At 40.7% G+C, this 14,349-nt stretch overlaps 1 protein-coding gene across 1 annotated transcript; it reads right to left on the bottom strand.

The window, feature by feature from the left end:
- Nucleotides 1-10,474: 10,474 nt before the first annotated feature.
- RAP2B (RAP2B, member of RAS oncogene family) lies at nt 10,475-14,083 on the bottom strand. Its single transcript, XM_051991798.1, has one exon. The coding sequence runs from the start codon at nt 12,610-12,612 to the stop codon at nt 12,061-12,063; it is 552 nt and encodes a 183-aa protein (XP_051847758.1). The 5' UTR covers nt 12,613-14,083; the 3' UTR covers nt 10,475-12,060.
- Between the last annotated feature and the right edge of the window lie 266 nt (nt 14,084-14,349).

Below are 14,349 nucleotides of genomic sequence, written 5' to 3'. Positions count from 1 at the left end.
TTTATGTATAATATGTATACATATGTATGTACACATATTGAAATAACTTTTAAATATATATGTATATATAGGCATAAATATTTTTTTAAATTATTTCAGCATCTATACCTTCACAGATAATAATAATAATATTTTTAAATAGGAAAGAGAGAAAAGAAAAATGTTGCTCATCCCATGAAATAGTTGAACCCAGTAACTTTAAAACCTCCAGCAAAACTGAGTACTTATGTATCTCTCAACACATCTGCTAGAGGTGAATAAAATGACTAATACTACTATGTAAAACCAAACACAATTTAAATTATACTTCTATTTCTAGATACTTCTAAGGATCTGTGATGTTGAGATAGATACTACTGCAGATCAGAAATGCACAATTAAACCTTCTCATGTAACTTTTTCCATGTCATTCTCTAAATTTCTGGAGGATTTTAGACAGGAACATTTGAGTTCAATATAAGGAAAACTTCCTTGCAAATTAGGACTATCCAAAAAATGGAATAGATTTCTTGAGGAGGAAGAAAAGGTGACAGAACAAAGTGAGGTGACATAGTAAACACTCTGGAGGTCTTCAAGCAGTGATTGAATTTGCTCTTATGCCCTTGTAAAGATGTCATAGGTTGGATTCATGACATTGGAGTAGATCATCTGTGGGCTCTTGTCAGCTTTCAAATTCCATGATTCTAAGATCCATTCTGACTCCTGATTTTCATAATATAAACATAAACATATAATATAAACCATCCCCATCATATGAAACTTTAAATTAAAAACAAACAAAAACAGTTTTCTAATGGGTAACATTCACTTCAGTTGTCAAAGTTCTGTAACTCATCTAAATCACATTTTGACTTGTAAATATCATAAAAATAACCAAAGCACACTGTCACTCCTTTCAGCACTCTAAAGTAGCACAAACGTTTATAAACTGCAAGAAAGGTAGACTAGTCTTTTCTTCAAAACTGTGGTTTAGTTTTTAATACTTAGCTCTTTGTCTGACTAGATTAAAAATACAATATTTCTGTAAAATAATATTTACAAGAAAACAGGAGCTGATAAATATTCATAGATGCAATTGTTCGTAGATTCAATTGTAATATTCCAGGGCTCTGACCAAGCATCAGCAAAGTCATTCCTGGTAGGTAGCCAGAAGGGGGTAACCATATGGAATTTTAACACCTCTATTCAGGCTGTAAGAAGCCAGACAAATTTGCATTTCTTAGCTGAAAGAGAACTCTTTCAAACGTTTCTTCTTCTTCTTTTTTTTTTTTTTTTTTTTTTAATAAAAAGACAGGAACAATGAAATACCTCGCTTTAACTCTTCTGTCACTACTGTAATCTATAATTATCATTACATTTGTAAAGCACAGTCCAAAGTTCCCATGAAATATGCTAATGAAATGATCACTGCTACAACTAATTTTTCCAAAACCCAGGAGGCCAATAAACTCAATGCCAGCCCTCCATGTTACCACTGCTGTTATTACACACAAAGCTTGCCTCTGCCCATTTCTTTCCTTTGACTGACCACCATCTTGTTATAAGCTCCCAAAGTATAAGAATTATTGCTATTGCTTTTTTAGCTGAATTATGCCCCTATTAAAACCCTAAAATCAGGCTTTCAGATGGGCAGCTCATCTCTCCAGACTGGTATCCCTTATTGTTTAAATATAACCTAATTCAATTAACAAATACTTATTAAGGACAATAGTGGGCTAGGTATGATGGTGCAGGCCCATAATACTGTAACAAATGCAGCACAGTGATGCAGTAATATATGCAGTACATACAACTAGGGAGAATAAAGCCAGATGAGCCCTTTGAGTTCAAGAATCCTGAACTACAAGGAGCTAAACTAATCAGATTTCCCTCCATCCCCATCCCAGCAACTGGAGATCCCAACTTGCCAGCCCAAGTCAGAAATACAGTATAAGGGTCACGGGCCACGCAAAATGGGCCTGGGTCAGTGAATAAGTTCATGAACTTCTGTGTAGATGAGATTGGAAGATAAAGTATTAAAAACAAACAAATAATAACAAGAAAAGACCATGGATTCAGTGAAAAGAGTTCCAAAGACACATAACAGCACTAGAGATGCCACGAGCTGCTTCTCTTTACTCACAGCTCTCAAAATTTGTTCTTTATGTATATGTATATATGCACTATATGTGTAACTCTATGCTATAATCACAAAGAAAAAAATATATATATATATGGATATGCATATATGTGTATTGTGTATATTTATGTTTGTATATATGTAAAAAGAGAAAAGATGGCTCCATAATGAGCACTGAGTGGTGGTCACTTTCTTCTTGTTTCTCCCTCTCCCTGCATGGACTGATGTCCTGAAAGGAAGAAAAAAGTTAATTTTGAATATATTTCCATGGACTTGGTTTATGACAAGTCTCAAAATAGAAGGCTACAAAACCTCGGTGAAAAGAAATAATAACCGCTGTCTCTCTTTTTTATTTGATGCAGAAAGGCTAGGGATTCTGAGGATCCAGGTCTGGACTGAACCTTGGAGGTGATTTAATTCAAAAGCCTAGATTTTACAGATGGCAAAGGGAGACCCAGGGAAGTAAAGTGATTTGCCAAACATCACACAAGCAGTAAGGAGCAGAGACAGGATGATTACAAGTTCAGTGCTCTTTTCATTTAAGGGATATTCTTTTTTCTCTCCTTGACTTAAAAAATAAATGCAGAACTCTCAAATGAAAGTCAAGATATTTAATAATCTATCCATCTTACCCCTGACAAACATATAGGGCTATGTTGTATGTGTATATGTATGTGTTTATATACACACACACACATATATGTATGTGTATGTATATATAGATATACACACATATGTATGTGTATATGTGTATGTATATATATTTATAAATATATATTTATATATTTATAGGCAGATTTGTTTCAGCAGACACCCCTTTTTTTTGGGGGGGGGAAGGTTCTGTATACTGGTTTTTAGTTTAAAAGAAGCAAATAGGTGTTCACTTTACTTAGCCCTTGATAGATTAAGGGACACCTATTTCCATCACTACCTGACATCTTTATCCACTTCTATAGCACTCATATTTCTATTAACAACCAGACTTAAAATCACTGACTTCTCTTTAAATCCCCACCAATACCTCTTTTTAAAACTTTTATCTCCATCTTCAAATTTCCTCAAAGCCTTTTCTTCAGGATCCGATTCCAAAGAGTGTCTATCTAATTCCCAGAAAAATACCAATAATTCCCAATCCCAAGAGCTTTTGACTTTCCTCACTTTCTCAGCATTAGTTTGTTATTGCTAGCTCCCATGATCAATTACTTCATTTATTCTGACCTTACAAACTTTATTTCATGCCTGTCAACCATGAAAATATCAACAGTTATTGATTCAGACAATGCATACTCAATGTAAACCAATGTATTCCTCATGAATTCTAACCATTCTATGGATACATTTGTAATTTTTTTTTTATTCACAGTAACTTATTTTTAAAACATAGTGTAATTAGAATTTAAGCATTATCGTATGTACATCTAATGAAATAATGCCTAAAATCCCACCAGTATAAAATAATGTCCTGTATTTGTATAACATTGTATAATTTCTAAGTCCTTTTACAAATACTTTCATTTGTATCTCAAGATAACACCATGAATTAATAAGGTCTCCACTTTACTTTGCTAATGAAGAAATTAATTCTAAGCCCTAAGGCATGGACCCAATAAGTAGCAAAGTCTTTGGTAAAACCTCAGGGATCTTATCTCCTAAAATTTAGCATCCATTTTTCATACGGTCTCCGATTTTTATTTCACCCCAAAGCTACTCCCAAATCCCGACAGCATCTGCAATAGAATTTAAACTTCAGGAAGGCAAAGACTTCCCCTTTTGCCTTTCCTTTGCCTGAATTGAGTCAGCTCTGTGCCTGGCACAGTAGTTAGGCACTTAAAGAATGCAGGTATTACTGAATGAGTAATATTTGAAATGCAAATGACATCAGCATTATGCTAAAAAGCCATTTTCCCATTTTAAAGGCTGGCCTTTACATTTTTTGATCTGTAACAATTCGATTCATACTTTAATAAATAGAATTTTTAATCATTCAATCTCCATTTTCTATATTTTGGTCGACAGCAAGTTCCAAGACCATTTGTAAGCTGTATTTTACTTTTCTCCAAGCTAAATGACATAAACTAATTACAAATTGTAATGTGTGATGAGCTCTTAATGATGTTCCATGAACCCTGTTGTTCCTGTGCTCCCTCCCCTCTCCCCCAGCATTAACAACCCAAATAATTATTAATGTTTCTCCCAAACTATATTACACAAATCAAAACCAATTTCTTGTTGCAAAAGCTGGTCATAATTTAGTTGATCCGAAAATAGTGGAAGGAGTCCTGCCCAAATTATATTTGTGCTTTCTTTATTATTATTATTAGTAGTAGTAGTATTAACGACACTAAACAATTTAGAGTGATGATCAAAAAACAGGAGTCAGATAAGAGAGGTTCTTTATCATTCTGTCAACCTTACTACTAGATATTACTTCCTTTGATCAGGAAGCCCCCCAAAGTTGCCCAGAATTCTCACTCCAATAGCAAATAAGCATTTGTACTGAAAGGAAACCAACCACTTTAAAAGAACCAAGTTCAAGGATCTGCCCCTTCTCCTGAATTCCCAAATAGAAAGGACCATAGAGGCCTTGTGGAGCCAATGCCCTATTTTAGTGAGAGAAATAATTATTTCTATCTCATATTAATAATCAACTATTGAATTAGGACCAGGATTTTTTTTTTTTTCCAGAAGCCTGCATACATAGGACACACTGTTAATGAGATTGGATTAACTTTCTTAACTATCTTGTTCAAACCCCAGCCAGGTGGAAAAGCCTACTATGTTTTATTCATTTACTAAATAGGACTAAATTTTTTGATGAAATTGCCCAAAGCTGGGGGTGACTTGGAAGTATATGATTCTATCAAAGTCATAATCCCCAGTCCCTCATTAGAACCATCCACTACTCACCACAACATTCACTCTCTCTTTACTTGTTAACTAGAGTCCATTGATACCTTCAGGAGCACCCAACTTTCCAAAGACAATGGAGAGCGTCATTGACCCCTGTCATTAACCACACACTAGCATAATTATTAAATGATTAATTACCCAGAAACTCTCTTAAACCTTTTAGATGTCACATTAGAAATGAAGAAATTTCCGTCAGGATCCCAGATTTCACATTGGACCGGATCTTTGAGGTTCTCCAGATCAAGTTCTAAAGAACTTTACAATGAAAGCTGAGTGAGATTCCCAGTGACAAAGTCAGAATTCCAAACTAAGGTCCTAGGACTTTATTCCTACCTCTTTTTTTCAGCTACCTCTCAATTCAGCAAGATGGACACCAGTAAAACTCATTGTCCCCCCATCTTCTTCATCATTCAATGAGTGGGAAATAGTCCAAAATCTTTTCCATATACATCATTCTGTAGGGCATATTTCCTCAATCTATTTACGGGCACCTCACACCAACTTAAATACTATACCCTTATGAAGAAAAACAGATGACAGAAATTAGAGAATGGGAAATACTAGCGGCCATACTAGGTATGTTTTGTGGAGGTTTGGGGGGTGGGGGGGAATACTTTCTAACAATTCAGAATCATCCCAAGAGGAAAGAACTGTGGCAGGAGGGACTCGCTTCTACAACATCCTAAAAGTATCTCAAGTAAGACTTGAGTGAACTTTTTTTGGTTAAGCACTAGGAAGAATTTCTTTTCAGTATGAGTTGAATCAGTGGCTACTGTGGGAAAACATACTCTTGAAAAAAATATGAGGGGCAAAAGCTGGTGAAAAGGAGTATAAAAACATGATTAGTTGAATGCAATCCCCTGAGTTGATCTCATTCATTTTATAGGTCTAAGCAGAAGCTACTAGAGTGCTCCTCCAAGAACTGGCTTTCCCTGCATTTGTGAAAGGCTATTAGAACTGAGCATCTAGAACACCTTTAATTAGCTCCACAGGTATGATTAATTTAGAAGTATTAGAAGCCTTGAGAGTGCTAAGGTTCAGATCAAAGGAGGATGCATGGCACTGCCTTGGACACTCAAAGTTCCTATCTTCTTAAAACAGAACACAAAAAAACACATGAGAGAAATGAAGTAGTTCCTGGAAAGTTGGCTAAGGATGCTCTAGCTCTCCTCATGAAGTCTGGAAACTATATCCTGACTAAATATTAAGCCACTAATAAAAATGTCCACAAAATGCCTTTTATGTTATGAAAACAAGTTAAATCTGTTATTCTAACAAGGAAAAGAGGCAAATAGACAAATCCTAATAATACAGTTCATACAGAGTTATCATTTTTCAAAATCCTTTTGTGTATCTTGTTACCTGATCCTGAAAGGAAGGAAAAAATCCCTGGGAAACAGGAAGTTCAAGTATCATTATTTCCATCTCAGGGATGAAGATGTAATGCGTTCATTAAGTTCACCCCAGTCTGTTGGATACTGGGACCTGAACCACAGTTTTCGAATTCCGATTCTAAAAGACCTCCTAGTAATGTCTTAAAAAAAAAAATCCACATTTGATCTTTTTATTTTTTAAATATTCTCTTTTCCAAAAATAAAGAGAATACTAATTCTTAAAATTTAGTTTATATGTCCAACCACAACACAAACATTACATTCATTTCTGTTACCTTCATAACTAATACCGATTGTCAAATTGATGATGTGGAGATAGTGATAAAATGGCTACATTTAGTACTGATCCAGCCAAACCATTCATTCTGCAGGTGGTCTTCATTACTATTGTGTATGACCTCTTCAGATAAATCACAGAACTTCAGAGTTGGAAGGTCAGAGGTCATCTAATTAACCCATATTTAAATTTACATCAATCCCAGAAAGCACTGTGTTCTAAATATTACTTGGCAAACTAGCAATCTAGACATTTAAATTGATACAAATCAGTGATAGCAATCTGACTAGTGAATAATCCTCAAAAGCTTCCCCCATTTCTTAGAGATTTCTGAATAACTTATTACAGGTTCATATGGGGTCAATTGCTCTGTTGTGCTTTTCCAAATGGAAAGTTTTGGCAAAAATACTGGGCAACATCTTAATGATGGAGACCTCCCAAAACTATTTCCCAGAAACATTGTCTTTCCTCCTCCCTCTCCATCCCCTATAAAATAAAGCCCTTATTTCGGTGACTAGAGTTACAAGAATATTTAGGATGATTCTTTGACTCTGGTCAGTGGCTATGTGGGGCTGCTTATTCCTATCCAATCTACTCATGAGCTCTCTTTCTGGATAGGAAAATATTTTAGCATATTTTAGGATGTTCAAATGCTACTAAGCCAGTTACTAGTTAATAAAAGCTACAAACCACTTGAAAATATCTTTTAGAAAGCTACAGGGAGCAGCTAGGTGGTGCAGTGGATAGAGCACCAGTCCCGAAGTCAGGAGGACCTGAGCTTAAATTCTGATCTCAGACACTTAACACTTCCTAGCTGTGTGACCCTGGGAAAGTCACTTAACTTCAGTTGTCTCAGCAAAAGAGAAAAGAGGAAAAAAAAAAAAAAGGAGAGCTACAAAAATCAATTTCCCCAAATATATGTAAATACTGACATCAGACAACATATTTTAGACAAATTAGAGAAATCTTCTAAGGAACAGACAAACCATAATTTCAGCCTGGTGATAAGAAGTCTTTTAAAAGCTGGAAGATGTTATCAGAGAAAGGAAAGAGAAAAATAATCTTTGAAATGTTCTATTTCCTTGACAGCAGTCAGCCTGGGACCAAAAGGTGCAGCAGTTAGGAAACAGCTGGGGCCAAGTTTAAGGCTCAGCCCTAACTAAAGGGTCCTTTTGTGGCTAATTTCTATTTTGACAGGTGGCTGCCAGGCAGCCTGCCCTAACCTCTCCCCTCCCCACTCCAGTTTTTTTCTCCACTGCAAATCATCAGCCTTAGTCAATTTCACCAAGTCTCCCCATCACTTCACAAAATTGACACCAAAAAGCTGACAAGGGCTTTCTATTATATAACTGTCTCAAACTCCTTTTCCTTTTTCTCTCTAAACTCCCCAAAATAAAGACTTCAATATCTCCCAATTTTGTCAGGAGAATGCCAAGAACTATGCACCAAGAGAGCTAGCTTTTTCTCTGCTTCAAACATACCCCACACAAAATCACTTTTTACTGAACACCCAAAAAGCATTTATTTTCCATTACTCAGTAAGAGCATATTAAAATCTTCTTTCCTGCTGTTCTAATCTAAAAGGAATTTAGTCATGCAAGTGACTAAATTCTGTGGGAAGCTGGTAAATGCTGCAAGCAACCTATTTCATTTCAATTTCGTTTTTCAAATATCCCCCATCAGTATTATATACATTTTTTATTTTGATCCAGATCTGTAATTTTGGCTGGATGGGAGCTCCTCTCCTGGATAAACTTTCTTCTTCGAGGCAGTTCTGTAGCTTCTAGAACTCAAGTCTGAGTTGCCAGCATGTCCTCAAGAGATAAGGGGTCTGTCCACTGCCATGCGGAATAAACCAGGGGCAAAACTTGAAGCCAGGTTTTCAAGAACCAAAAGCTGACCCTCTGTTCATCACAATCTCGTTCCCTCTCAAAATCACTCCAATTTACTCTCAAAAATACTTCTTTACTTTCATGATGGTTTGAAAGAGTCACTGAGGTCTCTTCTAACTCTCAAAATTCTATGAGCTAGTTGGATACTTGGCAATGTTTTATGCCAGCACTTTCCCAAAGAAATGGCATAAGTCATGATCATCTGCCACCTTGCACACACACCCACACTTGGCATTTTAAAAAAACTGTATGACAGTTGCTAAGCCCAGTTTTCTCCAAACTTTTGAGGACAAAGCTAGTTTGTAAGTCTTTAGAATATGAACTTTTTTTTTCAGCTTTCTTTCAAGTGGATTACTGAAGAGATTTAAATACAATGGGAAGACTCAGAAGAATGTTTAGAGACCAGCCTCAATATGGGCACTCTTAAGATTCTTTTCCTTAATTTGAGCATTTGTAAGACTATATTAAAATAGGTATTTGCCATACTAACTCAATTTTAAACATTAAACCTAATTTTTTTTAAAAGTGGGGGAAAAGAAGACCCTTCATAGCAGAAGTTCTATAGTGTTACATGATCTTTATATATAAAGTATATTTTACATACAAAAATAACTCAAGAATACAACTCAAAAAAGCATATATGCCAGCACAACTTTAATTAGATCTCTTTCACTGATTAATAAATGCATCTCTCTGTCTTTTTCTATTCTTCCGGGTCAAAGCTACCTCAATTACTCTTTTATATGCATACAAATGGGACAACTAAGTGCTACAGTGGATAGAGCAACAGGCTTAGTAAGACCCCAGTTCAAATATGGTCTAAGACATTTATTAGCTACGTGACTCTGTGCAAGTCACTTAATTTGATTTGACTCAGTTTCCCCCTCTGTAAAATGAATTGGAGGAGGAAATGGCAAACCAATCCTGTATCTTTGCCAAGAAAACCCCAAAAGACATCATAAAGAGTCAGTTATAACTGAACAACTGCAACAGGCCTAGGGTGAGAATGAAGGAAAGGAAAAAGGGAGAAAAGGAAGACTAGTAATATAAAACCTCCCACTAAAAACTCAGGGTTCTCATTCATGAAAATGAATAGGATCAGAGCCCAGATTCAAGTATAGCCTCTGACACTACTTGGCCTCTCCAGTTGGGTTAGTCACCCCAGGAGACAGTGTGACCTGATGGCTTAAGAGGTCAGAACTGTACGTTTTAGCTCAGTCATTCCAAAACCCCTCCATATTTAACAAGCCAAAGTTGCTCCACCAATGCTTTAGAAGGGACTGATGGTCAAAGTTCACCTGCCATTTTCTTTTAGTCTCTAGAAAGCCTTTCAGTCAAATCTCATTTTTCAAAAAGGTAAGATCCCAAGGTATCTACTCAGGATTGGGTTTCATCCTTTTCACCTTCCTCAAGCCCTATCCCTAGAGCTTTTTCAAGAGACCATCTTTTCACATGAAATGGGCCCACAACTTTCTACAAAACAGAAACACACATTCATTAGCTGAGATAGTTGCCCCCTTTTTTTACCCCACAACAAATTACTCTAGTTTTGAATAGGACAAATGTAATATGTAATAACATAAAAATGTAACAACTGCCCTCCCCCCCCCCACTCTATAATCAGATGCTGAACCCACAACTCAGGACTTTCTCATCCTGGTTTTGTTCCCTGTCTTAAGAATTGAAGGCAATATTCCAACTCAATTTATGATCCTATGAACCCCACCCATTTCTCCACCAAAGTACTTCCATCTATCCTGAGGCCTGGATAAAACACTTTCAGATCAAGTCATGACTATGAAGTCATGACTGTTTCCATATCAGCACGGGCTGCTTATTAAGTCATACAATGCATAAAACCAAACACAAACACAAACAGGACTTTGGGATTTGAATCTTTTTTTTAAAAAAACGGTATTTGTATTAAAAGTCTTTAAATGAATAGACAACAATTAAACGCATGTCTGGAATTAAAATTACAATTAGTTAGAATCTGCTTGGTACATCACATTAAAATTTTACTTTTGGCCAGAAGAATATCCTACAACAAAAAAAAAAAAAAAAAAAAGGGAGGGGGAGGGAAAAAGGGCACTAAATACCTGAAAATTTAAATTAAAGGAAGCCAGGAATACTTTCAAGAGACATGGCAATTACATGTAAAAAGACTCCAAAAGAAAATTAAAATATATTCCATGAACAACAGGCCATTTCGTCCTGGCTTGTTCCGTATGGTCACTGAAAGGAAACTGTCAAGTACTTTAGTACTTTGGGGAGTCATAGCAAATAATGGGATTTGTGGAACTTTCACAGGTTGGCACGGCTGGAACAGCTGAGTTTTGAAGGCACTCTAGACACAGGGTCGCTGTTGCCCCTGAATCACATTTGAGGAAGTCTTTGTACTGTACTTTAAAGATCTGGTCATCAAAATCAGTTATTGCCAACCAAAAGGAAACCCTAAACCCAAACAAAACAAAATGAACAAAGCACCCCACCAAAAATAAAAACAAAACAAAACAAAAAAAATAAACAAATGTGCAGATTTGTAATTTTTCACAGCTGATAAAAAAAAAAAAAAAAAAAAAAAAAGGAAACACTACCGCTCTCCCCCAGACTCCCATTTGATACAGTAGGTAAACAAAATAGATTTTTTTTTTTCCACAAATATCAGCAGACACTTTCTGGCACTCCACACTGTATTGGCATCAGTGTAAACAGTCCCAGTTCAGTTGTGCAATACTTCAGATTGGATACACTGTAACAATAATCCAACTTTGCATAGAAATCCTCAGAATCCTAATCAGTCCCAGGGTTGCACTTCCAGGCTGCCAGGGAAGGCAGTAAACCCACCACTTGCTGTACACACACACACATGCCTGGAAACGGGGTCTCTTCCTCTGCTTTCATTTCTTCCCAGGCTTTTCCTGCACTTCCTTCCCCGGTCCAGGTACTTAAATCTTCGAATTGGAAAGTGGTCGTCGACAAGCCTTTTTCTCTCCCATCCGTTCCCTCCAGATTGAAACTTTTTTTTTTTTTTTTTTTTTTCCCTTTTGCCTGGTGTCAAGTAGCCAATACAGCTAACGGCTGCTTTAAGTGGGGAAACGGGCAACTATCAAAGAAATCCACGAGAGGAATGCACATGCTTGGAAAGCGCCACATTTCCACCCAGGTTTCAGATGTTAAATACAACCCAACTCCCCCCACCCCCAAGACAATGAGCGCTGGGGCCCGGCAGCTGCTGCTGAAATAGCCTCGAGCCCCCACCTGGAACACACCTTGGACGATGCAAAGTTGTTTCCAATCTTAAAATAATAATTAAAAAAAAAATCACATTGAGAAAGAAGTATTGTGTTTTGCTTTCGCGTTTTTCTTTTAAAAAAAAAAGAGAGAGAGAAAGAAAAAGAAAGAAACCCATAAAAATTCCACCCAAAGCACAGGGCCGACGGAAGCGGCCCCCCCGCCCCCCGGCTTTCAGAGAATCACGCAGGAGGAGCAGCACTGGTCGTCCCCGTTGGGCTGAGCCGCATAGTTCATCTGGCGGACAATCTCAGCGAATAACTCGTCCACCGAGGCTTTATTTTTGGCCGATGTCTCGAGGAAGGGGCAGCTCCACTCCTCCGCCAGGGCCTTGCCCTCCCCGAAGGAGACCTCGCGCTCGCCCTCCAGGTCCACCTTGTTGCCCACCAGGATCATGGGCACCCGCTCGTACCTCTTAACGCGGATGATCTGGTCGCGCATGGGCTTGATGTCCTGGAAGCTCTGCTGGTTGACCAGGCTGTAGACTAGGATGAAGCCCTGGCCGTTCTTGATGTACAGGTCCCGCATGGACGCGAACTGCTCGGTACCGGCAGTGTCCAGGATCTCCAGCACGGACGGCGACGAGTCCACCTCGATCTCCTTGCGGTAGAAGTCCTCGATGGTGGGGTCGTACTTCTCGATGAAGGAGCCCGTCACGAACTGCACGGTGAGGGCCGACTTGCCCACTCCGCCCGAGCCCAGCACCACCACTTTGTACTCTCGCATGGCTTCTCAGCCCCCCCTCGCCGAGAGTCTCGCCCGCTCTCGGCCTCCCTCCGGCCTGGGCCCCCCGGGGGGCGTGGGGGCAGAGGGGAAGGAGTGGGGCCGGCTGGGGCGGGCGCAAAGCTTAGCCCGGCTCCTGACCGCTGCCCTCTCCTAAGTGCCCGGCAGGGGAGGAGGGAATGGGAAGGGAGAAGGCAGAGAACCCCCAAAGAGCTGGGGGTGGGTGCGGGTGGGGGGGCGGTCACCCACCCCGGCGAGGTTTCACTCGGGCTCCGTGCCCGGCATTCAGGCGGCGGCGGCGGCAGACGCGGGGACAATGCCCGGGCTGGCGAGCGAGTGATCGGCCGGGCACGGACTGCGGCTGGGGCCGGGGCCGGGGCCGGGGCGGCTGCGACGGCGGCTGGGGCTGCTCTTCACCCGCGGCAGCAGCGCTGGGAGGAGGGGTGGCAGAGACTCTGGCACTGGCGGCGGTGGCAGCAGAGGCAGGGACGGGTGCAGGCTGCGGAGGCGGCTGCTAATTGCGCCCCAGCCCCGAGCGCGTGGTGCATGAGTCCCCGTGGTGCCTGCCTCCTTCCTCCAGCAGCCCCACGGTCCGTACCTCCCTCCCCAGCAGCCCCGGGAGTGCTCCAGCTTCCTACTTACAGCCCCAAACCTGCCCTGCCTTAGTGAGCATGCCCAGTGAGGGGGCGCTGAGTCGTGGCGAGGCTGCCGGGCGGGGTGGGGAGAAGAGTCCGCTTTTCCGGGTTTTCCTAGAGGGCCGGGGCAGGGGCGGAGCTAAGAGAGCAGCGGGCTCTGGGCTGGGACTGGGTCTCCCCAGGCTGGAATGGGGGCGGAGAGAGTGCCCGAGTTGAGCGCGGGCCTGAGGAAAAGCATTTTCAGGGCAGGGACTATTTTGCTTCTGCCCTCCTAGGAAGAGGGCACGAAGCAGTTCCTGCGTCCGGACGCCCACTTAACACCGGGGCACGCAGATAGAGGGATGACTGACAAATGATCCGGAAACGCGCAGGAGGGCAGTTTTAGTGGGGGGAGGGGAGAAGCGGGCTCCGGGGTAGCTTCTTCCCAATCTGTGTGTGCGGGGATGCCCTCGCGGGCAAATCCTTACTTTGTGAGTCCTGGAGACTACCTTGGGGAGGAGGCCGAGTGTGGGGCCGGCTTCGAACTGGGCGCATTGCCATTCTACCGCTTGGGCTCCCCTAGCACAGTGCAGACGCGGAGTGTCTTACTGAAGGCACTCCACGTCCCCTGCGTCAATCTTGCTGTCCCGGCCACTACCGTGCCCCCTCTCAAAAATCATTCTGTTCTCCGCAGGTAGTTATTTTGTAACGACTTTGGGGAACGTACACCGTAACTTCCCCCTAGCCGGTGACTTGTTTCATTTTTCTGACTACCTTGTAGCCCCAACTAGCACCTAGGAGTCACTTCCTATATACTTGTTGATTGCTTTCCTAAGCGTTATCTGTAACTAGCGTTTGCAGAGCTTGCAAACTGGCCAGCGCCGGGCAGCAGGGAAAAGGCCGAACTGGAATTTGGAAGTGGCTAAGCCAGGGTCCGAACTGGGGTCCTCCAAATTCCAGTTCGGCCTTTTCTCCGCTGCCGGCGCTGACCACTTTGCAAGCTCTGCAAAAAGTGTTTTGGTTTCCACCTCCCCTGTAAGGGGATAGGAACCTGAGAGGGTGAAAAAGACAGCTAGGACTGGATGACCAGGATTCAAATCTCTTTGCATAATTGATCATTTTGATT

Source organism: Antechinus flavipes, chromosome 3, assembly GCF_016432865.1.
Source record: "Antechinus flavipes isolate AdamAnt ecotype Samford, QLD, Australia chromosome 3, AdamAnt_v2, whole genome shotgun sequence".
NCBI classification, from domain to species: domain Eukaryota; kingdom Metazoa; phylum Chordata; class Mammalia; order Dasyuromorphia; family Dasyuridae; genus Antechinus; species Antechinus flavipes.
Note: the sequence above shows the minus strand (reverse complement) of the source record. Positions and strands in the feature narration are given on the sequence as shown.

Bases quoted from the DNA above. Each gene is read 5' to 3' on its own strand.
- RAP2B (XM_051991798.1), bottom strand. From the start codon at position 12,612: ATGCGAGAGTACAAAGTGGTGGTGCTGGGCTCGGGCGGAGTGGGCAAG.